The following is a 26,007-nucleotide window of genomic DNA, read 5'->3' on the forward strand; positions in this document are numbered from 1 at the left end:
AGGAGGCTGAGTATCTTGCCGAGGCTAGAAAGGTGAGCCACGAACAGTTATTCGAGTCAATATACGAGCTGTTACGTAGAGATGCAAGAGACTGGTACATTCCCCGGAGAGGCACCTTCACCGACTGGACCGACTTCAAAGAACAACTCCGAGAGGCCTTTCTTCCTCCCGACTACGAGGACATCCTTTTGGAGGAAATCAAGAAACGCACTCAAGGAACCGATGAACGACTCTTGTTGTATGTAACTCGAATGCAAAATCTGTTTCAGAAGCTGACCGTAAAGCGACCGACCGAGGAAGAACAGGTGAATATCATCCGACGACGTTTACTGCCAGAACTGCAAACCGCCCTGGCCTTCCAACCGACTTCAACCATAGAAGAACTGCTCCGAAAAGGAAAAGTTTTTGAAATGGTCAAATGGCAAACCGCTAACTATGCTTCGCCACCGATCCAAAAGAGTCTCATCAACGAACCGCATCTTACCTTCCGAAATTCCCCACCGAACGTCAAACCGATCGGAATGCACCTGAACACTCCGAACCACACCGAACCGTCTGAAAAACCGAAAGTAGCTCAGAGCTCTGCAATACCCCAGCGACAGGATGAACCGAAAAAGTCGAACCGACCGTCAACCGAACCCCAGTGCTGGAGATGTGGTGGCAAGGGTCATCTCCGAGCACAATGCACCTCGAAACCGCTGCTGTTCTGCTCTCGATGTGGTAAGAGGGGTGTCATGTCTAGGGATTGTAAGTGTCCGTTAAACTACTAAGGAACTGTCCGAAACCGGGGATCCGTCAGTTCCAAGCAACCCCATCCTCGGTACATGAGAAAGAAAAACCTACCGATTACCGTCCGATAATTAATGTTTTTGTAGGAGACAAGGAGTTCCCAGCACTGTTGGACACCGGAGCCACCAGGTCCTTTATCAGCAGTGAAGTGGCCGCCTACTGCAGGGTAGTGGGTATACAACCGGATTATGTTAGGGACGTTACCACCACCGTCGCTAACGGAAGTTCAATACCGATTAAAGAAATATATACCGCACCGGTCCGAATTGGGTCTGAAATTATGGAAGCTAAATTGTTGTTAGTTTCAGATTTACCGATCAATGTAGTACTGGGAATGGATATACTGAGGACACACAACTTTTCCATTAATCTCCAAACCGCCGAATGTTTCCTGAATGGAAGGTCCATCCAAGCCCGGCTCAGCGAGCCAGAGAACCGAGGACAACTACATGCGATAGGACCGCTTTTGTCGAACCTGAGTGGAGAAGAGAAAGTCAGGCTGGAGGAGTTTCTACAGACCGAATTGAAGGCATTCGAGAAGCTCCGAGGAACAACTCCACTGATACAACACCGAATTAAACTCAAACCAGGCACCGAACCGATCAAGCAACGTTACCGTCCCCAAAATCCGAAGATGCAGGAGATAATAAACAATGAGGTCGACCGAATGCTGGCCGAAGGCATTATAGAACCGTCTTCATCCCCGTGGAGTTCACCGATAGTAATTGTCAAGAAAAAGGATGGTAAACCCCGATTTTGTATAGATTTCCGAATGGTTAACAATGTCTCCGTTAAAGATGCCTATCCGTTGCCTTATATTTCAGGAATTTTAGACAAGTTGAGAAAAGCCAAGTATATATCCACTATTGATTTGAAACAGGGTTATTGGCAGGTACCGTTAGCCCCCGAGAGTCGACCGATCACCGCATTTACCGTCCCTGGCCGTGGGCTGTTCCAGTTCAAAGTAATGGCTTTTGGTCTGCATTCCGCACCGGCATCCTTTCAACGTCTTTTAGACCGAGTTATTGGCCCTGAGATGGAACCGGATGCATTTGCGTACTTGGATGACATAGTAGTTCTTGGAGAAACATTGGACGAACATCTTGACAACTTAAGGAAAGTTTTCCACCGCCTCAGGGAGGCCAACCTGCAATTAAATCCGGAAAAATGTGAGTTTGTAAGAAAATCATTGAAGTATCTGGGAAATGTAGTAACCGAGGACGGCATTTGTACCGATCCTGATAAGATTTCAGCCATAAATGAGATGCCTGCACCGAAATCCGTACGAGAGTTGAGAAGTTTCCTTGGTGTTGCTTCATGGTACCGAAGATTCATCGAAGACTTCTCCAAAGTTGTGACTCCGTTGACCGCATTACTCAAGAAGAAGCAAACCTGGAAATGGGGGACCGCCCAACAGACCGCTTTTGAGACCCTGAAACAGAAATTGACCCACTCACCGGTATTGGCCTGTCCGGACTTTTCAAAACCGTTCGTCCTTCAAACCGATGCATCCGATGCAGGACTGGGAGCTGCCCTGACACAGACCGTTGATGGACAGGAAAAAGTAATCGCTTATGCTAGCAGGACCTTGTCAGGTCCAGAGAAAAATTACTCTGTTACAGAAAAGGAATGTCTGGCAATAGTTTGGAGCATTGACAAGCTGCGTCCGTATCTAGAAGGCTACCGTTTTACCGTTATAACCGACCACATGAGCTTGCGATGGCTGCAATCTATCAAGTCTCCCACCGGAAGAATTGCGAGATGGAGCATATTTCTACAGCAATACGACTTCGAGATAAAGTGCATGTGCATGTGCATCTCAATTCGAAAACTGTGTGAAATTTCAAGATTTGGTTCGAATTGAATCAACAGTTTTCGAGGAATTGATATCACACTTTGCCGAATTGACCACTGAAATCTCAATTCCTATCTGAACTATCGAACTGAAATTCAACATGTGCATCTCAATTCGAAAACTACGTGCAGTTTCAAGATTTGGTTCGAATCGATCCAATAGTTCCTTAGGAATTGAAATGATATTTTGCCGAATCGACTACTGAAATCTTCATTCCTATCAGAACTAACGATCTGAAATTCAACATGTGCATCTCAATTCGAAAACTATGTGCAGTTTCAAGATTTGGTTCGAATTGATACAACAGTTTTTGAGGAATTGATATCACACTTTGCCGAAGAGACCACTGAAATCTCAATTCCTATCTGAACTATCGAACTGAAATTCAACATGTGCATCTCAATTCGAAATCTATGTGCAGTTTCAAGATTTGGTTCGAATTGATCCAACAGTTTTCGAGGAATTGATATCACACTTTGTCGATTTGACCACTGAAATCTCAATTCCTATCAGAACTATCGAACTGAAATTCAACATGTGCATCTCAATCCGAAAACTATGTGCAGTTTCAAGATTTGGTTCGAATTGATCCAATAGTTCCTTAGGAATTGAAATGATATTTTGTCGAATCGACTTCTGAAATCTCCATTATCGAACTATAATTCAACATGTGCATCACAAATCAAAAATTGTGTACAGTTTCGGGATTTGGGACGAATTGATCCAATAGTTCCTTAGGAATTGAAATGATATTTTGTCGATTCGACCACTGAAATCTCAATTCCTATCTGAACTATCGAACTGAATTTCAACATGTGCAACTCATTTCGAAAACTATGTGCAGTTTCAAGATTTGGTTCGAATTGAACCAAGAGTTTTCGAGGAATTGATATCACACTTTGCCGTATAGATCACTGAAATCTCAATTCTTATCTGCACTATCGAACTGAAATTCAACATGTGCATCTCAATTCGAAAACTATGTGCAGTTTCAAGATTTGGTTCGAATTGATCCAATAGTACCTCAGGAATTGAAATGATATTTTGCCGAATCGACTACTGAAATCTTCATTCCTACTGAAATTCAACATGTGCATCTCAATCCGAAAACAATGTAAAGTTTCAAGATTTGGTTCGAATTGATCCAACAGTTTTCGAGGATTTGATATGACACTTTGCCGAATAGACCACTGAAATCTCAATTCCTATCAGAACTATCGAACTGAAATTCAACATATGCATCTCATTTCGAAAAGTATGTTCAGTTTCAAGATTTGGTTCGAATTGATCCAACAGTTTTCTAGGAATTGATATCACAATTTGCCGAATAGACCACTAGAATCTCAATTCCTATCTGCACTATCGAACTGAAATTCAACATGTGTATCTCAATTTGAAAACTATGTGCAGTTTCAAGATTTGGTTCGAATTGATACAACAGTTTTTGAGGAATTGATATCACACTTTGCCGAAGAGACCACTGAAATCTCAATTCCTATCTGAACTATCGAACTGAAATTCAACATGTGCATCTCAATTCGAAAACTATGTGCAGTTTCAAGATTTGGTTCGAATTGATCCAACAGTTTTCGAGGAATTGATATCACACTTTGTCGATTTGACCACTGAAATCTCAATTCCTATCTGAACTATCGAACTGAAATTCAACATGTGCATCTCAATCCGAAAACTATGTGCAGTTTCAAGATTTGGTTCGAATTGATCCAATAGTTCCTTAGGAATTGAAATGATATTTTGTCGAATCGACTTCTGAAATCTCCATTATCGAACTAAAATTCAACATGTGCATCACAAATCAAAAACTGTGTACAGTTTCGGGATTTGGGTCGAATTGATCCAATAGTTCCTTAGGAATTGAAATGATATTTTGTCGATTCGACCACTGAAATCTCAATTCCTATCTGAACTATCGAACTGAATTTCAACATGTGCAACTCATTTCGAAAACTATGTGCAGTTTCAAGATTTGGTTCGAATTGAACCAACAGTTTTCGAGGAATTGATATCACACTTTGCCGTATAGATCACTGAAATCTCAATTATTATCTGCACTATCGAACTGAAATTCAACATGTGCATCTCAATTCGAAAACTATGTGCAGTTTCAAGATTTGGTTCGAATTGATCCAACAGTTTTCGAGGAATTGATATCACACTTTGCCGAATTGACCACTGAAATCTCAATTCCTATCTGAACTATCGAACTGTAATTCAAAATGTGCATCTCAATTCGAAAACTATGTGCAGTTTCAAGATTTGGTTCGAATCGATCCAATAGTTCCTTAGGAATTGAAATGATATTTTGCCGAATCGACTACTGAAATCTCCATTCCTATCAGAACTATCGATCTGAAATTCAACATGTGCATCTCAATTCGAAAACTATGTGCAGTTTCAAGATTTGGGTCGAATTGGTTCAACAGTTTTTGAGGAATTGATATCACACTTTGCCGAATAGACCACTGAAATCTCAATTCCTATCTGCACTATCGAACTGAAATTAAACATGTGCATCTCAATTCGAAAACTATGTGCAGTTTCAAGATTTGGTTCGAATTGATCCAACAGTTTTCGAGGAATTGATATCACACTTTGCCGAATTGACCACTGAAATCCCAATTCCTATCTGAACTATCGAACTGAAATTCAAACTGTGCATCTCAATTCGAAAACTATGTGCAGTTTCAAAATTTGGTTCGAATTGATCCAATAGTTTTCGAGGAATTGATATCACACTTTGCCGAATTGACCACTGAAATCTCAATTCCTATCTGAGCTATCGAACTGAAATTCAACATGTGCATCTATATTCGAAAACTATGTGCAGTTTCAAAATTTGGTTCGAATTGATCCAACAGTTTTCGAGGAATTGATATCACACTTTGCCGAATTGACCACTGAAATCTCAATTCTTATCTGAGCTATCGAACTGAAATTCAACATGTACATCTCAATCCGAAAACTATGTGCAGTTTCAAGATTTGGTTCGAATTGATCCAACAGTTTTCGAGGAATTGATATCACACTTTGCCGAATTGACCACTGAAATCTCAATTCCTATCTGAGCTATCGAACTGAAATTCAACATGTGCATCTCAATCCGAAAACTATGTGCAGTTTCAAGATTTGTTTCGAATTGATCCAATAGTTCCTTAGGAATTGAAATGATATTTTGCCGAATCGACTACTGAAATCTTCATTCCTATCAGAACTATCGATCTTTAATTCAACATGTCCATCTCAATTCGAAAACTATGTGCAGTTTCAAGATTTGGGTCGAATTGTTTCGACAGTTTTTGAGGAATTGATATCACACTTTGCCGAATAGACCACTGAAATCTCAATTCCTATCTGCACTATCGAACTGAAATTCAACATGTGCATCTATATTCGAAAACTATGTGAAGTTTCAAAATTTGGTTCGAATTGATCCAACAGTTTTCGAGGAATTGATATCACACTTTGCCGAATTGACCACTGAAATCTCAATTCTTATCTGAGCTATCGAACTGAAATTCAACATGTACATCTCAATCCGAAAACTATGTGCAGTTTCAAGATTTGGTTCGAATTGATCCAACAGTTTTCGAGGAATTGATATCACACTTTGCCGAATTGACCACTGAAATCTCAATTCCTATCTGAGCTATCGAACTGAAATTCAACATGTGCATCTCAATCCGAAAACTATGTGCAGTTTCAAGATTTGTTTCGAATTGTTCCAATAGTTCCTTAGGAATTGAAATGATATTTTGCCGAATCGACTACTGAAATCTTCATTCCTATCAGAACTATTGATCTGAAATTCAACATGTGCATCTCAATTCGAAAACTATGTGCAGTTTCAAGATTTGGGTCGAATTGGTTCAACAGTTTTTGAGGAATTGATATCACACTTTGCCGAATAGACCACTGAGATCTCAATTCCTATCTGCACTATCGAACTGAAATTCAACATGTGCATCTCAATTCGAAAACTATGTGCAGTTTCAATATTTGGTTCGAATTGATCCAACAGTTTTCGAGGAATTGATATCACAATTTGCCGAATTGTCCACTGAAATCTCAATTCCTATCTGAGCTATCGAACTGAAATTCAACATGTGCATCTCAATCCGAAAACTATGTGCAGTTTCAAGATTTGTTTCGAATTGATCCAATAGTTCCTTAGGAATTGAAATGATATTTTGCCGAATCGACTACTGAAATCTTCATTCCTATCAGAACTATTGATCTGAAATTCAACATGTGCATCTCAATTCGAAAACTATGTGCAGTTTCAAGATTTGGGTCGAATTGGTTCAGCAGTTTTTGAGGAATTGATATCACACTTTGCCGAATAGACCACTGAGATCTCAATTCCTATCTGCACTATCGAACTGAAATTCAACATGTGCATCTCAATTCGAATACTATGTGCAGTTTCAACATTTGGTTCGAATTGATCCAACAGTTTTCGAGGAATTGATATCACACTTTGCCGAATTGACCACTGAAATCTCAATTCCTATCTGCACTATCGAACTGAAATTCAACATGTGCATCTCAATTCGAAAACTATGTGCAGTTTCAAGATTTGGTTGGTTGGTTGGAATTGATCCAAAAGTTTTCGAGGAATTGATATGACACTTTGCCGAATTAACCACTGAAATCACAATTCCTATCTGAACTATCGAACTAAAATTCAACATGTGCATCTCAAATCGAAAACTGTGTACAGTTTCGGGATTTGGGTCGAATTGATCCAATAGTTCCTTAGGAATTGAAATGATATTTTGTCGATTCGACCACTGAAATCTCAATCTTCATTCCTATCAGAACTATCGATCTTTAATTCAACATGTGCATCTATATTCGAAAACTATGTGCAGTTTCAAGATTTGGGTCGAATTGTTTCAACAGTTTTTGAGGAATTGATATCACACTTTGCCGAATAGACCACTTAAATCTCAATTCCTATCTGCACTATCGAACTGAAATTCAACATGTGCATCTCAATTCGAAAACTATGTGCAGTTTCAAGATTTGGTTCGAATTGATCCAACAGTTTTCGAGGAATTGATATCACACTTTGCCGAATTGACCACTGAAATCTCAATTCCTATCTGAACTATCGAACTGAAATTCAACATGTGCATCTCAATCCGAAAACTATGTGCAGTTTCAAGGTTTGGTTCGAATTGATCCAATAGTTCCTTAGGAATTGAAATGATATTTTGCCGAATCGACTACTGAAATCTTCATTCCTATCAGAACTATTGATCTGAAATTCAACATGTGCATCTCAATTCGAAAACTATGTGCAGTTTCAAGATTTGGTTCGAATCGATCCAATAGTTCCTAAGGAATTGAAATGATATTTTGCCGAATCGACTACTGAAATCTTCATTCCTATCAGAACTATCGATCTGAAATTCAACATGTGCATCTCAATTTGAAAACTATGTGCAGTTTCAAGATTTGGGTCGAATTGGTTCAACAGTTTTTGAGGAATTGATATCACACTTTGCCGAATAGACCACTGAAATCTCAATTAATATCTGCACTATCGAACTGACATTCAACATGTGCATCTCAATTCAAAAACTATGTGCAGTTTCAAGATTTGGTTCGAATTGATCCAACAGTTTTCGAGGAATTGATATCACACTTTGCCAAATTGACCACTGAAATCTCAATTCTATCGAACTATCGAACTGAAATTCAACATGTGCATCTCAATTCGAAAACTGTGTGAAATTTCAAGATTTGGTTCGAATGATGCACATGTTGAATTTCTGATCGAAAGTTCTGATTGGAATGAAGATTTCAGTAGTCGATTCAGCAAAATATCATTTCAATTCTTAAGGAACTATTGGATCGATTCGAACCAAATCTTGAAACTGCACATAGTTTTCGGATTGAGATGCACATGTTGAATTTCAGTTCGATAGTTCTGATAGGAATTGAGATTTCAGTGGTCAATTCGGCATAGTGTGATATCAATTCCTCGAAAATTGTGGGATCACTTCAAACCAAATCTTGAACCTCCACATAGTTTTCGAATTGAGATGCACATGTTGAATTTCAGTTCGATAGTGCAGATAGGAATTGAGATTTCAGTGGTCAATTCGGCAAAGTGTGATATCAATTCCTCGAAAACTATTGGATCAATTCGAACCAAATCTTGAACTGCACATAGTTTTCGAATTGAGATGCACATGTTGAATTTCAGTTCGATAGTTCAGATAGGAATTGAGATTTCAGTGGTCAATTCGGCGAATTGTGATATCAATTCCTTGAAAACTGTTGGATCAATTCGAACCAAATCTTGAAACTGCAGATAGTTTTCGAATTGAGATGCACATGTCGAATTTCAGTTCGATAGTTGAGATAGGAATTGAGATTTGACTGATCAATTCGGCAAAGTGTGATATCAATTCCTCGAAAACTCTTAGACCAATTCGACCCAAATCTTGGAACTGCACATAGTTTTCGAATTGAGATGCACATGTTGAATTTCAGATCGATAGTTCTGATAGGAATGAAGATTTCAGTAGTCGATTCGGCAAAATATCATTTCAATTCCTAAGGAACTATTGGATCAATTCGAACCAAATCTTGAAACTGCACATGGTTTTCGAATTGAGATGCACATGTTGAACTTCAGTTCGATAGTTCAAATAGGAATTGAGATTTCAGTGGTCGATTCGACAAAATGTCATTTCAATTCCCAAGGAACTATTGGATCAATTCGACTCAAATCTCGAAACTGTACATAGTTTTCGTATTGAGATGCACTTGTTGAATTTCAGTTCGATAATTCAGATAGGAATTGAGATTTCAGTGGTCAATTCGGCAAAGTACGATATCAATTCCTCGAAAACAGTTGGGTCAATTCGAACCAAATCTTGAAATTTCACACAGTTTTCGAATTGAGATGCACATGTTGAATTTCAGTTCGCTAGTTCAGATAGGAATTGAGATTTCAGTGGTCAATTCGGCAAGGTGTGATATCAATTCCTCGAAAACTGTTGGATCAATTCGAACCAAATCTTGAAACTGCACATAGTTTTCGGATTGAGATGCACATGTTGAATTTCAGTTCGATAGTTCTGATAGGGATTGAGATTTCAGTGGTCGATTCGGCAAAGTGTGATATCAATTCGATTGGTCGATAGTTTTCGAATTGAGATGCACATGTTGAATTTCAGTTCGCTAGTTCAGATAGGAATTGAGATTTCAGTGGTCTATTCGGCAAAGTGTGATATCAATTCCTCGAAAACTGTTGGTTCAATTCGAACCAAATCTTGAAATTTCACACAGGTTTCGAATTGAGATACACATGTTTAATTTCAGTTCGATAGTTCAGATAGGAATTGAGATTTCAGTGATCAATTCGGCAAAGTGTGATATCAATTCCTCGAAAACTTTTGTATCAATTCGAACCAAATCTGGAAACTGCACATAGTTTTCGGATTGAGATGCACATGTTGAATTTGAATTTCAGTTCGATTGTTCAGATAGGAATCGAGATTTCAGTGGTCTATTCGGCAAAGTGTGATATCAATTCCTCAAAAACTGTTGGACCAATTCGACCCAAATCTTGAAACAGCACATAGTTTTCGAATTGAGATGCACATGTTGAATTTCAGATCGATAGTTCTGATAGGAATGGAGATTTCAGTACTCGATTCGACAAAATATCATTTCAATTCCTGAGGAACTATTGGATCGATTCGAACCAAATCTTGAAACTGCACATAGTTTTCGAATTGAGATGCACATGTTGAATTTCAGTGCGATAGTTCGGATGGGAATTGAGATATCACACTTTGTCGAATAGACCACTGAAATCTCAATTCCTATCTGCACTATCGAACTGAAATTCAACATGTGCATCTCAATCCGAAAACTACGTGCAGTTTCAAGATTTGGTTCGAATTGATCCAATAGTTCCTTAGGAATTGAAATGATATTTTGTCGAATCGACTACTGAAATCTTCATTCCTATTAGAACTATCGATCTGAAATTCAACATGTGCATCTCAATTCGAAAACTATGTGCAGTTTCAAGATTTGGTTCGAATTGATCCAACAGTTTTCGAGGAATTGATATCACACTTTGCCGAATTGACCACTGAAATCTCAATTCCTATCTGAACTATCGAACTGAAATTCAACATGTGCATCTCAATTCGAAAACTATGTGCAGTTTCAAGATTTGGTTCGAATCGATCCAATAGTTCCTAAGGAATTGAAATGATGTTTTGTCGAATCGACTACTGAAATCTCCATTCCTATCAGAACTATCGATCTGAAATTCAACATGTGCATCTCAATTCGAAAACTATGTGCAGTTTCAAGATTTGGGTCGAATTGGTCCAACAGTTTTTGAGGAATTGATATCACACTTTGCCGAATCGACTTCTGAAATCTCCATTCCTATTAGAACTATCGATCTGAAATTCAACATGTGCATCTCAATTCGAAAATTATGTGCAGTTTCAAGATTTGGTTCGAATTGATCCAACAGTTTTCGAGGAATTGATATCACACTTCGCCGAATTGACCACTGAAATCTCAATTCCTATCTGAACTATCGAACTGAAATTCAACATGTGCATCTCAATCAGGAAACTATGTGCAGTTTCAAGATTTGGTTCGAATTGATCCAACAGTTTTCGAGGAATGGATATCACACTTTGCAGAATTGACCACTGAAATATCAATTTCTATCTGAACTATCGAACTGAAATTCAACATGGGCATCTTCCTAAAGAACTGTTGGATCAATTCGACCCAAATCTCGAAACTGTACACAGTTTTCGAATTGAGATGCTCATGTTGAATTTCAGTTCGATAGTTCAGATAGGAATTGAGATTTCAGTGGTCAATTCGGCGAAGTGTGATATCAATTCCTCGAAAACTTTTGTATCAATTCGAACCAAATCTGGAAACTGCACATAGTTTTCGGATTGAGATGCACATGTTGAATTTGAATTTCAGTTCGATAGTTCAGATAGGAATCGAGATTTCAGTGGTCTATTCGGCAAAGTGTGATATCAATTCCTCAAAAACTGTTGGACCAATTCGACCCAAATCTTGAAACAGCACATAGTTTTCGAATTGAGATGCACATGTTGAATTTCAGATCGATAGTTCTGATAGGAATGGAGATTTCAGTACTCGATTCGACAAAATATCATTTCAATTCCTGAGGAACTATTGGATCGATTCGAACCAAATCTTGAAACTGCACATAGTTTTCGAATTGAGATACACATGTTGAATTTCAGTGCGATAGTTCGGATGGGAATTGAGATATCACACTTTGCCGAATAGACCACTGAAATCTCAATTCCTATCTGCACTATCGAACTGAAATTCAACATGTGCATCTCAATCCGAAAACTACGTGCAGTTTCAAGATTTGGTTCGAATTGATCCAATAGTTCCTTAGGAATTGAAATGATATTTTGTCGAATCGACTACTGAAATCTTCATTCCTATTAGAACTATCGATCTGAAATTCAACATGTGCATCTCAATTCGAAAACTATGTGCAGTTTCAAGATTTGGTTCGAATTGATCCAACAGTTTTCGAGGAATTGATATCACACTTTGCCGAATTGACCACTGAAATCTCAATTCCTATCTGAACTATCGAACTGAAATTCAACATGTGCATCTCAATTCGAAAACTATGTGCAGTTTCAAGATTTGGTTCGAATCGATCCAATAGTTCCTAAGGAATTGAAATGATGTTTTGTCGAATCGACTACTGAAATCTCCAATCCTATCAGAAATATCGATCTGAAATTCAACATGTGCATCTCAATTCGAAAACTATGTGGAGTTTCAAGATTTGGTTCGAATTGATCTTACAGTTTTCGAGAAATTGATATCACACTTTGCCGAATCGACTACTGAAATCTCCATTCCTATTAGAACTATCGATCTGAAATTCAACATGTGCATCTCCATTCGAAAATTATGTGGAGTTTCAAGATTTGGTTCGAATTGATCCAACAGTTTTCGAGGAATTGATATCACACTTCGCCGAATTGACCACTGAAATCTCAATTCCTATCTGAACTATCAAACTGAAATTCAACATGAGCATCTCAATTCGAAAACTGTGTGAAATTTCAAGATTTGGTTCGAATTGAACCAACAGTTTTCGAGGAATTGATATCACACTTTGCCGAATTGACCACTGAAATCTCAATTCCTATCTGCACTATCGAACTGAAATTGAACATGTGCATCACAATTCGAAAACTATGTGAAGTTTCAAGATTTGTTTCGAATTGATCCAACAGTTTTCGGAGGAATTGATATCACACTTTGTTGAATTGACCACTGAAATCTCAATTCCTATCTGAACTGTCGAACTGAAATTCAACATGTGCATCTCGATTCGAAAACCATGCAGTTTCAAGATTTGGTTCGAATTGATCCAATAGTTCCTTAGGAATTGAAATAATATTTTGTCGAATCGACTACTGAAATCTCCATTCCTATCAGAACTATCAATCTGAAATTCAACATGTGCATCTCAATTCGAAAACTATGTGCAGTTTCAAGATTTGGGTCGAATTGGTCCAACAGTTTTTGAGGAATTGATATCACACTTTGCCGAATAGACCACTGAGATCTCAATTCCTATCTGAACTATCGAACTGAAATTCGACATATGCATCTCAATTCGAAAACTATGCGCAGTTTCAAGATTTGGTTCGAATTGATCCAATAGTTCCTTAGGAATTGAAATAATATTTTGTCGAATCGACTACTGAAATTTCCATTCCTATCAGAACTATCGATCTGAAATTCAACATGTGCATCTCAATTCGAAAACTATGTGCAGTTCCAAGATTTGTTTCGAAATGCTCCAACAGTTTTCGAGAAATTGATATCACATTTTGTTGAATTGACCACTGAAATCTCAATTCCTATCTGAACTGTCGAACTGAAATTCAACATGTGCATCTCAATTCGAAAACCATGTGCAGTTTCAAGATTTGGTTCGAATTGATCCAATAGTTCCTTAGGAATTGAAATATTATTTTGTCGAATCGACTACTGAAATTTCCATTCCTATCAGAACTATCGATCTGAAATTCAACATGTGCATCTACATTCGAAAACTATGTGTAGTTTCAAGATTTGGGTCGAATTGGTCCAACAGTTTTTGAGGAATTGATATCACACTTTGCCGAATAGACCACTGAGATCTCAATTCCTATTTGAACTATCGAACTGAAATTCAACATGTGCATCTCAATTCGAAAATTATGTGCAGTTTCAAGATTTGGTTCGAATTGATCCAACAGTTTTCGAGGAATTGATATCACACTTCGCCGAATTGACCACTGAAATCTCAATTCCTATCTGAACTATCGAACTGAAATTCAACATGTGCATCTTCCTAAAGAACTATTGGATCAATTCGACCCAAATCTCGAAACTGTACACAGTTTTCGAATTGAGATGCTCATGTTGAATTTCAGTTCGATAGTTCAGATAGGAATTGAGATTTCAGTGGTCAATTCGGCGAAGTGTGATATCAATTCCTCGAAAACTGTTGGATCAATTCGAACCAAATCTCGAAACTGCACATAATTTTCGAATTGAGATGCACATGTTGAATTTCAGATCGATAGTTCTAATAGGAATGGAGATTTCAGTAGTCGATTCGGCAAAGTGTGATATCAATTCCTCAAAAACTGTTGGATCGATTCGAACCAAATCTTGAAACTGCACATAGTTTTCGAATTGAGATGCACATGTTGAATTTCAGTTCGCTAGTTCAGATAGGAATTGAGATTTCAGTGGTCAATTCGGCAAAGTGTGATATCAATTCCTCGAAAACTGTTGGATCAATTCGAACCAAATCTTGAAACTGCACATAGTTTTCGAATTGAGATGCACATGTTGAATTTCAGTTCGCTAGTTCAGATAGGAATTGAGATTTCAGTGGTCTATTCGGCAAATTGTGATATCAATTCCTCAAAAACTGTTGGACCAATTCGACCCAAATCTTGAAACAGCACATAGTTTTCGAATTGAGATGCACATGTTGAATTTCAGATCGATAGTTCTGATAGGAATGGAGATTTCAGTACTCGATTCGACAAAATATCATTTCAATTCTTGAGGAACTATTGGATCGATTCGAACCAAATCTTGAAACTGCACATAGTTTTCGAATTGAGATGCACATGTTGAATTTCAGTTCGATAGTGCAGATAGGAATTGATATCACACTTTGCCGAATAGACCACTGAAATCTCAATTCCTATCTGCACTATCGAACTGAAATTCAACATGTGCATCTCAATTCGAAAACTACGTGCAGTTTCAAGATTTGGTTCGAATTGATCCAATAGTTCCTTAGGAATTGAAATGATATTTTGTCGAATCGACTACTGAAATCTTCATTCCTATTAGAACTATCGATCTGAAATTCAACATGTGCATCTCAATTCGAAAACTATGTGCAGTTTCAAGATTTGGTTCGAATTGATCCAACAGTTTTCGAGGAATTGATATCACACTTTGCCGAATTGACCACTGAAATCTCAATTCCTATCTGAACTATCGAACTGAAATTCAACATGTGCATCTCAATTCGAAAACTATGTGCAGTTTCAAGATTTGGTTCGAATCGATCCAATAGTTCCTAAGGAATTGAAATGATGTTTTGTCGAATCGACTACTGAAATCTCCATTCCTATCAGAACTATCGATCTGAAATTCAACATGTGCATCTCAATTCGAAAACTATGTGCAGTTTCAAGATTTGGGTCGAATTGGTCCAACAGTTTTTGAGGAATTGATATCACACTTTGCCGAATCGACTTCTGAAATCTCCATTCCTATTAGAACTATCGATCTGAAATTCAACATGTGCATCTCAATTCGAAAATTATGTGGAGTTTCAAGATTTGGTTCGAATTGATCCAACAGTTTTCGAGGAATTGATATCACACTTCGCCGAATTGACCACAGAAAACTCAATTCCTATCTGAACTATCGAACTGAAATTCAACATGAGCATCTCAATTCGAAAACTGTGTGAAATTTCAAGATTTGGTTCGAATTGAACCAACAGTTTTCGAGGAATTGATATCACACTTTGCCGAATTGACCACTGAAATCTCAATTCCTATCTGCACTATCGAACTGAAATTGAACATGTGCATCTCAATTCGAAAACTATGTGAAGTTTCAAGATTTGTTTCGAATTGATCCAACAGTTTTCGAGGAATTGATATCACACTTTGTTGAATTGACCACTGAAATCTCAATTCCTATCTGAACTGTCGAACTGAAATTCAACATGTGCATCTCAATTCGAAAACCATGTGCAGTTTCAAGATTTGGTTCGAATTGATCCAATAGTTCCTTAGGAATTGAAATAATATTTTGTCGAATCGACTACTGAAATCTCGATTCCTATCAGAACTATCAATCTGAAATTCAACATGTGCATCTCAATTCGAAAACTATGTGCAGTTTCAAGATTTGGGTCGAATTGGTCCAACAGTTTTTGAGGAATTGATATCACACTTTGCCGAATAGACCACTGAGATCTCAATTCCTATCTGAACTATCGAACTGAAATTCGACATATGCATCTCAATTCGAAAACTATGCGCAGTTTCAAGATTTGGGTCGAATTGATCCAACAGTTCCCTGGGAATTGAAATGATATTTTGTCGAATCGACCACTGAAATATCAATTCCTATCTGCACTATCGAACTGAAATTGAACATGTGCATCTCAATTCGAAAACTGTGTACAGTTTCGAGATTTGGGTCGAATTGATCCAATAGTTCTTTAGGAAGATGCCCATGTTGAATTTCAGTTCGATAGTTCAGATAGAAATTGATATTTCAGTGGTCAATTCTGCAAAGTGTGATATCCATTCCTCGAAAACTGTTGGATCAATTCGAACCAAATCTTGAAACTGCACATAGTTTCCGAATTGAGATGCACATGTTGAATTTCAGTTCGATAGTTCAGATAGGAATTGAGATTTCAGTGGTCAATTTGGCGAAGTGTGATATCAATTCCTCGAAAACTGTTGGATCAATTCGAACCAAATCTTGAAACTGCACATGGTTTTCGAATGTAGATGCACATGTTGAATTTCAGATCGATAGTTCTGATAGGAATGGAGATTTCAGTAGTCGATTCGACAAAATATTATTTCAATTCCTAAGGAACTATTGGATCAATTCGAACCAAATCTTGAAACTGCACATGGTTTTCGAATTGAGATGCACATGTTGAATTTCAGTTCGACAGTTCAGATAGGAATTGAGATTTCAGTGGTCAATTCAACAAAATGTGATATCAATTTCTCGAAAACTGTTGGAGCAATTCGAAACAAATCTTGGAACTGCACATAGTTTTCGAATTGAGATGCACATGTTGAATTTCAGATCGATAGTTCTGATAGGAATGGAAATTTCAGTAGTCGATTCGACAAAATATTATTTCAATTCCTAAGGAACTATTGGATCAATTCGAACCAAATCTTGAAACTGCGCATAGTTTTCGAATTGAGATGCATATGTCGAATTTCAGTTCGATAGTTCAGATAGGAATTGAGATCTCAGTGGTCTATTCGGCAAAGTGTGATATCAATTCCTCAAAAACTGTTGGACCAATTCGACCCAAATCTTGAAACTGCACATAGTTTTCGAATTGAGATGCACATGTTGAATTTCAGATTGATAGTTCTGATAGGAATGGAGATTTCAGTAGTCGATTCGACAAAATATTATTTCAATTCCTAAGGAACTATTGGATCAATTCGAACCAAATCTTGAAACTGCATGGTTTTCGAATCGAGATGCACATGTTGAATTTCAGTTCGACAGTTCAGATAGGAATTGAGATTTCAGTGGTCAATTCAACAAAGTGTGATATCAATTCCTCCGAAAACTGTTGGATCAATTCGAAACAAATCTTGAAACTTCACATAGTTTTCGAATTGAGATGCACATGTTCAATTTCAGTTCGATAGTGCAGATAGGAATTGAGATTTCAGTGGTCAATTCGGCAAAGTGTGATATCAATTCCTCGAAAACTGTTGGTTCAATTCGAACCAAATCTTGAAATATCACACAGTTTTCGAATTGAGATGCTCATGTTGAATTTCAGTTCGATAGTTCAGATAGGAATTGAGATTTCAGTGGTCAATTCGGCGAAGTGTGATATCAATTCCTCGAAAACTGTTGGATCAATTCGAACCAAATCTTGAAACTTGACATAATTTTCGAATGGAGATGCACATGTTGAATTTCAGATCGATAGTTCTAATAGGAATGGAGATTTCAGTAGTCGATTCGGCAAAGTGTGATATCAATTTCTCGAAAACTGTTAGATCAATTCGAACCAAATCTTGAAACTCCACACAGTTTTCGAATTGAGATGCACATGTTGAATTTCAGTTCGATAGTTCAGATAGGAATTGAGATTTCAGTGGTCAATTCAGCAAAGTGTGATATCAATTCCTCGAAAACTGTTGGATCAATTCGAACCAAATCTTGAAACTGCACATAGTTTTCGGATTGAGATGCACATGTTGAATTTCAGTTCGATAGTTCTGATAGGAATTCAGATTTCAGTGGTAGATTCGACAAAATATCATTTCAATTCCCAAGGAATTGTTGGATCAATTCGACCCAAATCTCAAAACTGTACACAGTTTTCGAATTGAGATGGACATGTTGAATTTCAGTTCGATAGTTCAGATAGGAATTGAGATTCGACAAAATATAATTTCAATTCCTTAGGATCAATTCGACGAAAACTGTTGGTTCAATTCGAACCAAATCTTGAAATTTCACACAGTTTTCGTATTGAGATGCAGATGTTGAATTTCAGTTTATAGTTTAGATAGGAATTGAGATTTCAGTGGTCAATTCGGCAAAGTGTGATATCAATTCCTCGAAAACTGTTGATTCAATTCGAACCAAATCTTGAAACTGCACAAAGTTTTTGAAATGAGATGCATAGGTTGAATTTCAGTTCGATAGTTCTGATAGGAATGGAGATTTCAGTACTCGATTCGTCAAAATATCATTTCAATTCCTAAGGAACTATTGGATCAATTCGAAACAAATCTTGAAACTGCACATAGTTTTCGGATTGAGATGCACATGTTGAATTTCGGTTCGATAGTTCAGATAGTAATTGAGATTTCAGTGGTCAATTTGGCAAAGTGTGATATCAATTCCTTGAAAACTGTTGGATCAATTCGAACCAAATCTTGAAACTGCACATAGTTTTCGGAATGAGATGCATATGTTGAATTTCAGTTCGACAGTTCTGATAGGAATTGAGATTTTAGTGGTCTATTCGGCAAAGTGTGATATCAATTCCTCAAAAACTGTTGGACCAATTCGACCCAAATTTTGAAACTGCACATAGTTTTCGAATTGAGATGCACATGTTGAATTTCAGATCGGTAGTTCTGATAGGAATGGAGATTTCAGTAGTCGATTAGACAAAATATCATTTCAATTCCTAAGGAACTATTGGATCAATTCGACACAAATCTTGAAACTACACATAGTTTTCGGATTGAGATGCACATGTTGAATTTCAGTTCGATAGTTCAGATAGGAATTGAGATTTCAGTGGTAAATTCGGCAAAGTGTGATGTCAATTCCTTGAAAACTGTTCGATCAATTCGAACCAAATCTTGAAACTGCACATAGTTTTCGAAATGAGATGCATATGTTGAATTTCAGTTCGATAGTTCAGATAGGAATTGAGATTTCAGTGGTCAATTCGGCAAAGTGTGATATCAATTCCTCGAAAACTGTTGGATCAATTCGAACCAAATCTTGAAACTGCACATAGTTTTCGGATTGAGATGCACATGTTGAATTTCAGTTCGATAGTTCTGATAGGAATTGAGATTTTAGTGATCGATTCGACAAAATATCATTTAAATTCCCAAGGAACTGTTGGATCAATTCGACCCAAATCTCGAAACTGTACATAGTTTTCGAAATGAGATGCACATGTTGAATTTCAGATCGATAGTTCTAATAGGAATTGAGATTTCAGTGGTCAATTCGGCAAAGTGTGATATCAATTCCTCGAAAACTGTTGGATCAATTCGAACCAAATCTTGAAACTGCACATAGTTTTCGGATTGAGATGCACATGTTGAATTTCAGTTCGATAGTTTCGATAGGAATTGAGATTTTAGTGGTCGATTCGACAAAATATCATTTAAATTCCCAAGGAACTGTTGGATCAATTCGACCCAAAACTCGAAACTGTACACAGTTTTCGAATTGAGATGCACATGTTGAATTTCAGTTCGATAGTTTAGATAGGAATTGGGATATCATTGGTCAATTCGGCAAAGTGTGATATCAATTCCTCGAAAACTGTTGGATCAATTCGAACCAAATCTTGAAATTTTACACAGTTTTCGAATTGATATCACACTTTGCCGAATTGACCACTGAAATCTCAATTCCTATCTGCACTATCGAACTGAAATTCAACATGTGCATCTCAATTCGAAAACTATGTGCAGTTTCAAGATTTGGTTCGAATTGATCCAACAGTTTTCGAGGAATTGATATCACACTTTGCCGAATTGACCACTGATATCTCAATTCCTATCTGCACTATCGAACTGAAATTCAACATGTGCATCTCAATTCGAAAACTATGTGCAGTTTCAAGATTTGGTTCGAATCGATCCAACAGTTTTGGAGGAATTGATATCACACTTTGCCGAATTGACCACTGAAATCTCAATTCCTATCTGAACTATCGAACTGAAATTCAACATGTGCATCTCAAATCAAAAACTGTGTACAGTTTCAAGATTTGGTTCGAATTGATCCAACAGTTTTGGAGGAATTGATATCACACTTTGCCGAATAGACCACTGAAATCTCAATTCCTATCTGCACTATCGAACTGAAATTCAACATGTGCATCTCAATTCGAAAACTATGTGCAGTTTCAAGATTTGGTTCGAATTGATCCAACAGTTTTCGATGAATTGATATCACACATTGCCGAATTGACCACTGAAATCTCAATTCCTATCTGAACTATCGAACTGAAATTCAACATGTGTATCTCAATCCGAAAACTATGTGCAGTTTCAAAATTTGGTTCGAATTGATTCAATAGTTCCTTAGGAACTGAAATGATATTTTGTCGAATCGACTACTGAAATCTCCATTCCTATTAGAACTATCGATCTGAAATTCAACATGTGCATCTCAATTCGAAAATTATGTGCAGTTTCAAGATTTGGTTCGAATTGATCCAACAGCTTTTGAGGAATTGATATCATACTTTGCCGAATAGGCCACTGAAATCTCAATTCCTATCTGAACTATCGAACTGAAATTCAACATGTGCATCTCAATCCGAAAACTATGTGCAGTTTCAAGATTTGGTTCGAATTGATCGAACAGTTTTTGAGGAATTGATATCACACTTTGCCGAATAGACCTTTGAAATCTCAATTCCTATCTGAACTATCGAACTGAAATTCGACATGTGCATCTCAATCCGAAAACTATGTGCAGTTTCAAGATTTGGTTCGAATTGATCCAACAGTTTTTGAGGAATTGATATCACACTTTGCCGAATTGACCACTGAAATCTCAATTCCTATCTGAACTATCGAAATGAAATTCAACATGTGCATCTCAATTTGAAAACTATGTGCAGTTTCAAGATTTGGTTCGAATCGATCCAATAGTACCTTAGGAATTGAAATGATATTTTGCCGAATCGACTACTGAAATCTTCATTCCTATCAGAACTATCGAACTGAAATTCAACAAGTGCATCTCAATCCGAAAACAATGTAAAGTTTCAAGATTTGGTTCGAATAGATCCAACAGTTTTCGAGGATTTGATATGACACTTTGCCGAATTGACCACTGAAATCACAATTCCTATCTGAACTATTGAACTAAAATTCAACATGTGCATCTCAAATCAAAAACTGTGTACAGTTTCGGGATTTGAGTCGAATTGATCAAATAGTTCCTTAGGAATTGAAATTATATTTTGTCGATTCGACCACTGAAATCTCAATTCCTATCTGAACTATCGAACTGAAATTCAACATGTGCATCTCAATTCGAAAACTGTGTACAGTTTCGAGGTTTGGGTCGTATTGATCCAATAGTTCCTTAGGAATTCAAATGATACTATGTTGAATCGTCCACTGAAATCTCGATACCTATCAGAACTATCGAACTTAAATTCAACATGTGCATCTCAATTCGAAAACTATGTGCAGTTTCAAGATTTGGTTCGAATTGATTCAACAGTTTTTAGGAATTGATATCATACTTTGCCGAATCAAAACTCCATTCCTATCTGAACTATCGATCTGAAATTCAACATGTGCATCTCAATTCGAAAATTATGTGCAGTTTCAAGATTTGGTTCGAATTGATCCAACAGCTTTTGAGGAATTGATATCATACTTTGCCGAATAGACCACTGAAATCTCAATTCCTATCTGAACTATCGAACTGAAATCTCAACATATGCATCTCATTTCGAAAACTATGTGCAGTTTCAAGATTTGATTCGAATTGATCCAACAGTTTTCAAGGAATTGATATCACACTTTGCCGAATTGATCACTGAAATCTCAATTCCTATCTGAACTATCGAACTGAAATTCAACATGTGCATCTCAATCCGAAAACTATGTGCAGTTTCAAGATTTGGTTCGAATTGATTTAATATTTCCTCAGGAATTGATATGATATTTTGTCGAATCGACTACTGAAATCTCCATTCCTATTAGAACTATCGAACTGAAATTCAACATGTGCATCTCAATTCGAAAACTATGTGCAGTTTCAAGATTTGGTTCAAATCGATCCAATAGTACCTTAGGAATTGAAATGATATTTTGCCGAATCGACTACTGAAATCTTCATTCCTATCAGAACTATCGAACTGAAATTCAACATGTGCATCTCAATCCGAAAACAATGTAAAGTTTCAAGATTTGGTTCGAATTGCTCCAACAGTTTTCGAGGATTTGATATGACACTTTGCCGAATTGACCACTGAAATCTCAATTCCTATCTGAACTATCGAACTGAAATTCAACATGTGCATCTCAATTCGAAAACTATGTGCAGTTTCAAGATTTGGTTCGAATCGATCCAATAGTACCTCAGGAATTGAAATGATATTTTGCCGAATCGACTACTGAAATCTTCATTCCTATCAGAACTGTCGAACTGAAATTCAACATGTGCATCTCAATCCGAAAACAATGTAAAGTTTCAAGATTTGGTTCGAATTGATCCAACAGTTTTCGAGGATTTGATATGACACTTTGCCGAATTGACCACTGAAATCACAATTCCTATCTGAACTATTGAACTAAAATTCAACATGTACATCTCAAATCAAGAACTGTGTACAGTTTCGGGATTTGAGTCGAATTGATCCAATAGTTCCTTAGGAATTGAAATGATATTTTGTCGATTCGACCACTGAAATCTCAATTCCTATCTGAACTATCGAACTGAAATTCAACATGTGCATCTCAATTCGAAAACTGTGTAAAATTTCAAGATTTGGTTGGAATTGATCCAACAGTTTTCGAGGAATTGACATCACACTTTGCCGAATTGACCACTGAAATCTCAATTCCTATCTGAACTATCGAACTGAAATTCAACATGTGCATCTCAATCCGAAAACTATGTGCAGTTTCAAGATTTGGTTCGAATTGATTCAATAGTTCCTTAGCAAGCTTAGCAAGCTTCCAGTAACCCTAGCAAGAATATGTGGAAAATAATAAATAGTAAGAGGCGGTCAGAGGTGGTTTCGTCTATACCCTTGAGCTCACAGGAGTTGAACTCCTACTTTGTTTCATTGCCACATGAACTGGTGAATAATTTGCCGAATATTGATATTTCAGGGCCTGGGATATCCGTGGAAGCAAATTATCGGCGTGCAGATGATTTTCAATTTCATGAAGTATCATTTAACAATACAAGGGATATAATAAATTCGCTGAAGGGGAGTAAATCCAGGGACTACTACGGTCTGTCAATAACACTTTTGAAAAGAAATATAAATCATATAGTGGGGCCTCTCACTAAGATAATAAACCGCTGCATTAAGGAGGGGGTTTTCCCAGATTGTCTGAAGGTGGCGAAGGTAATCCCAATACACAAAAAGGGAGATAAGAATGATAAAAAAAACTATAGACCGATTTCCTTACTCCCTATATTCTCAAAGGTCTTCGAGAGGATCATCTGCGTGCAGATAATGAACTATTTTGAGAAAGAAAATTTGTTTCACAGGAACCAATACGGATATAGAAGAGGGTCAAGTACATGTGATGCTGTAATGCGGTTTGTTGAGTACACGCTGGATTGTTTTGAGAGGGGTTCGCTTTCACTATCAATATTTTTAGACCTGAGCCGAGCTTTCGACTGCGTACCGCCGCAGGCTCTTGTTGACAAGCTTTCGAAATACGGTTTTGACGAGGTTGGTCTCGGACTCATTCGGTCCTATTTCTTCAACAGAACACAGAGGGTTTTCTGCAACAATACTTGGTCCACAGAGGGTCAATTAAGTCTTGGGGTGCCACAGGGTTCTATATTAGGACCCCTACTATTCATAATCTTTATGAACGATTTTTCTTTTTTCATGGCTGCCTACGAACATCTCTTATGGGCGGATGACTCGGGAATAACTGTGGAGCATAAGGAGATGCGAGGAGCTGAGCAGCTGGCGTGTGCAGCAGAACTAAGGGCTAAGGAGTGGTTCGCACTGAACAAGCTTGTTTGTAATGAAGAGAAGACTGACACCATGTTGTTCAACTTAAGAGGACTTAAAGATCATAATGCCAATGAGTCGATAAAGTTTCTGGGAGTTCATCTGGACTCTGGTCTCACATGGATTCCTCATGGCAATGAAACAGCGTCAAAGGTGACCAAGAATATCTTTCTACTACGTAACTTAGCTAACATTGTATCCAAGAAGGTTGTTAAGGTTGCCTATCACAGCCTCATCGAATCACACCTGCGATATTGTGTACTCATCTGGGGTAACTGTTCCAGTAGGGAGAAAATTTTCAGACTGCAGAGAAGAGCGGTTAGAATAGTGGCTGGTCTGGGATATAGGGATGATTGCTTGAGCGCTTTCAAAGAACTAAAGATTCTCACTTTTCCATCTATATACATTCATGAATGCCTTGTCTATGCATATAATAATATCAGGGACCTCCCCAAATATGGGGACACCCATGATTATCACACACGATACAGAAATGATATAAAATCCAAGTATATGCGACTTGAAAAATCGAAGAATGGTCCCAATTTCATCTCTCATAAACTTTTCAGTAAGTTACCTGTGGAGGTTAAGAGGCTCACTCCTAAAGAATTCAACAAAAGAATCAATGAAATATTGACGACAAATGCATTTTGGAGTGTGCAGGAGTTCTTGTCCAGTGACCTGACATCTTTTGAAATAAATTATTGAATATTTACTATATTCCTTATTTTTGATTGGAATGGTATATTGTGTCCTCCCAAATTTGTAGTGTCCAGGTGTTTTTTTATTCTTGTTAAATGTTTTTTATATAATTTTTGACTGTGATATGAGATGGTTAAATCATCCTATTCCTATTTTGAAATATGACTTGTGCAATACAGTGTATTTTGTAAAGTAGCACCAATAAATTATCTTATCTTATCTTATCTTATCTTGCTCATTTTTGACCCAAAAAATCGAGATTTTCGATATTTAGTTTTTGAGCTGGAATGGAAGCCTTATCAATGCTGATTACGAAACCGGAAATCCCAATTGGATCAGACGAATATACAAGAGATATTGCAGATTGAAATTTTCAACTGTTGAAAAATGACATTTCCAAAATGAAAATCTGATCGGTGAGAGATAGGCTTTCCAGAATGCTCGCAATGGATTCAGCTTATTTGAAGACCTAAATTTTCATGATAAACTTTCAAATATCTGACTTTGTTTAAAAAAAAATTCGAATTTATTGATTTTCGATTTTCAATTTTCCAGTTCACTTTGAACTGCTCTCTGGAGTGCAATTCTCTATAGAATCATCAACTGTTAGGTTTGGTTGAATCAAAAAAGTAAGTACCATACACTGCATATCCTAAGACAGTAGTAGGACACCCTGATTTTTATGCAGAGGAGCAAATAGGTCATTTTAGGGGGGTCTCCTTTGCTCATTTTTGACCCAAAAAATCGAGATTTTCGATATTTAGTTTTTGAGCTGGAATGGAAGGCTAATCAATGCTGATTACGAAACCGGAAATCCCAATTG

At 37.2% G+C, this 26,007-nt stretch overlaps 1 protein-coding gene across 1 annotated transcript; it reads left to right on the forward strand.

Moving 5' to 3' along the window:
• Window positions 1-417: 417 nt before the first annotated feature.
• On the forward strand, window positions 418-25,190 carry LOC123319517. The gene is made up of 4 exons (XM_044906577.1): window positions 418-720; window positions 876-1,532; window positions 1,614-2,589; window positions 24,005-25,190. The coding sequence occupies exons 1-4, from the start codon at window positions 522-524 to the stop codon at window positions 25,188-25,190; spliced, it is 3,018 nt and encodes a 1,005-aa protein (XP_044762512.1). The 5' UTR covers window positions 418-521.
• Window positions 25,191-26,007: the final 817 nt, after the last annotated feature.

This window comes from Coccinella septempunctata, chromosome 1 (genome assembly GCF_907165205.1).
Source record: "Coccinella septempunctata chromosome 1, icCocSept1.1, whole genome shotgun sequence".
Taxonomy (NCBI): domain Eukaryota; kingdom Metazoa; phylum Arthropoda; class Insecta; order Coleoptera; family Coccinellidae; genus Coccinella; species Coccinella septempunctata.

Coding starts and splice junctions, on each gene's coding strand:
- LOC123319517 (XM_044906577.1), top strand. CDS start 522: ATGCACCTGAACACTCCGAACCACACCGAACCGTCTGAAAAACCGAAA. Junction 721..875: donor GCTGTTCTGCTCTCGATGTG/GTAAGAGGGGTG, acceptor ATGTTTTTGTAG/GAGACAAGGAGTTCCCAGCA. Junction 2,590..24,004: donor CAATACGACTTCGAGATAAA/GTGCATGTGCAT, acceptor TTTGTTTCACAG/GAACCAATACGGATATAGAA.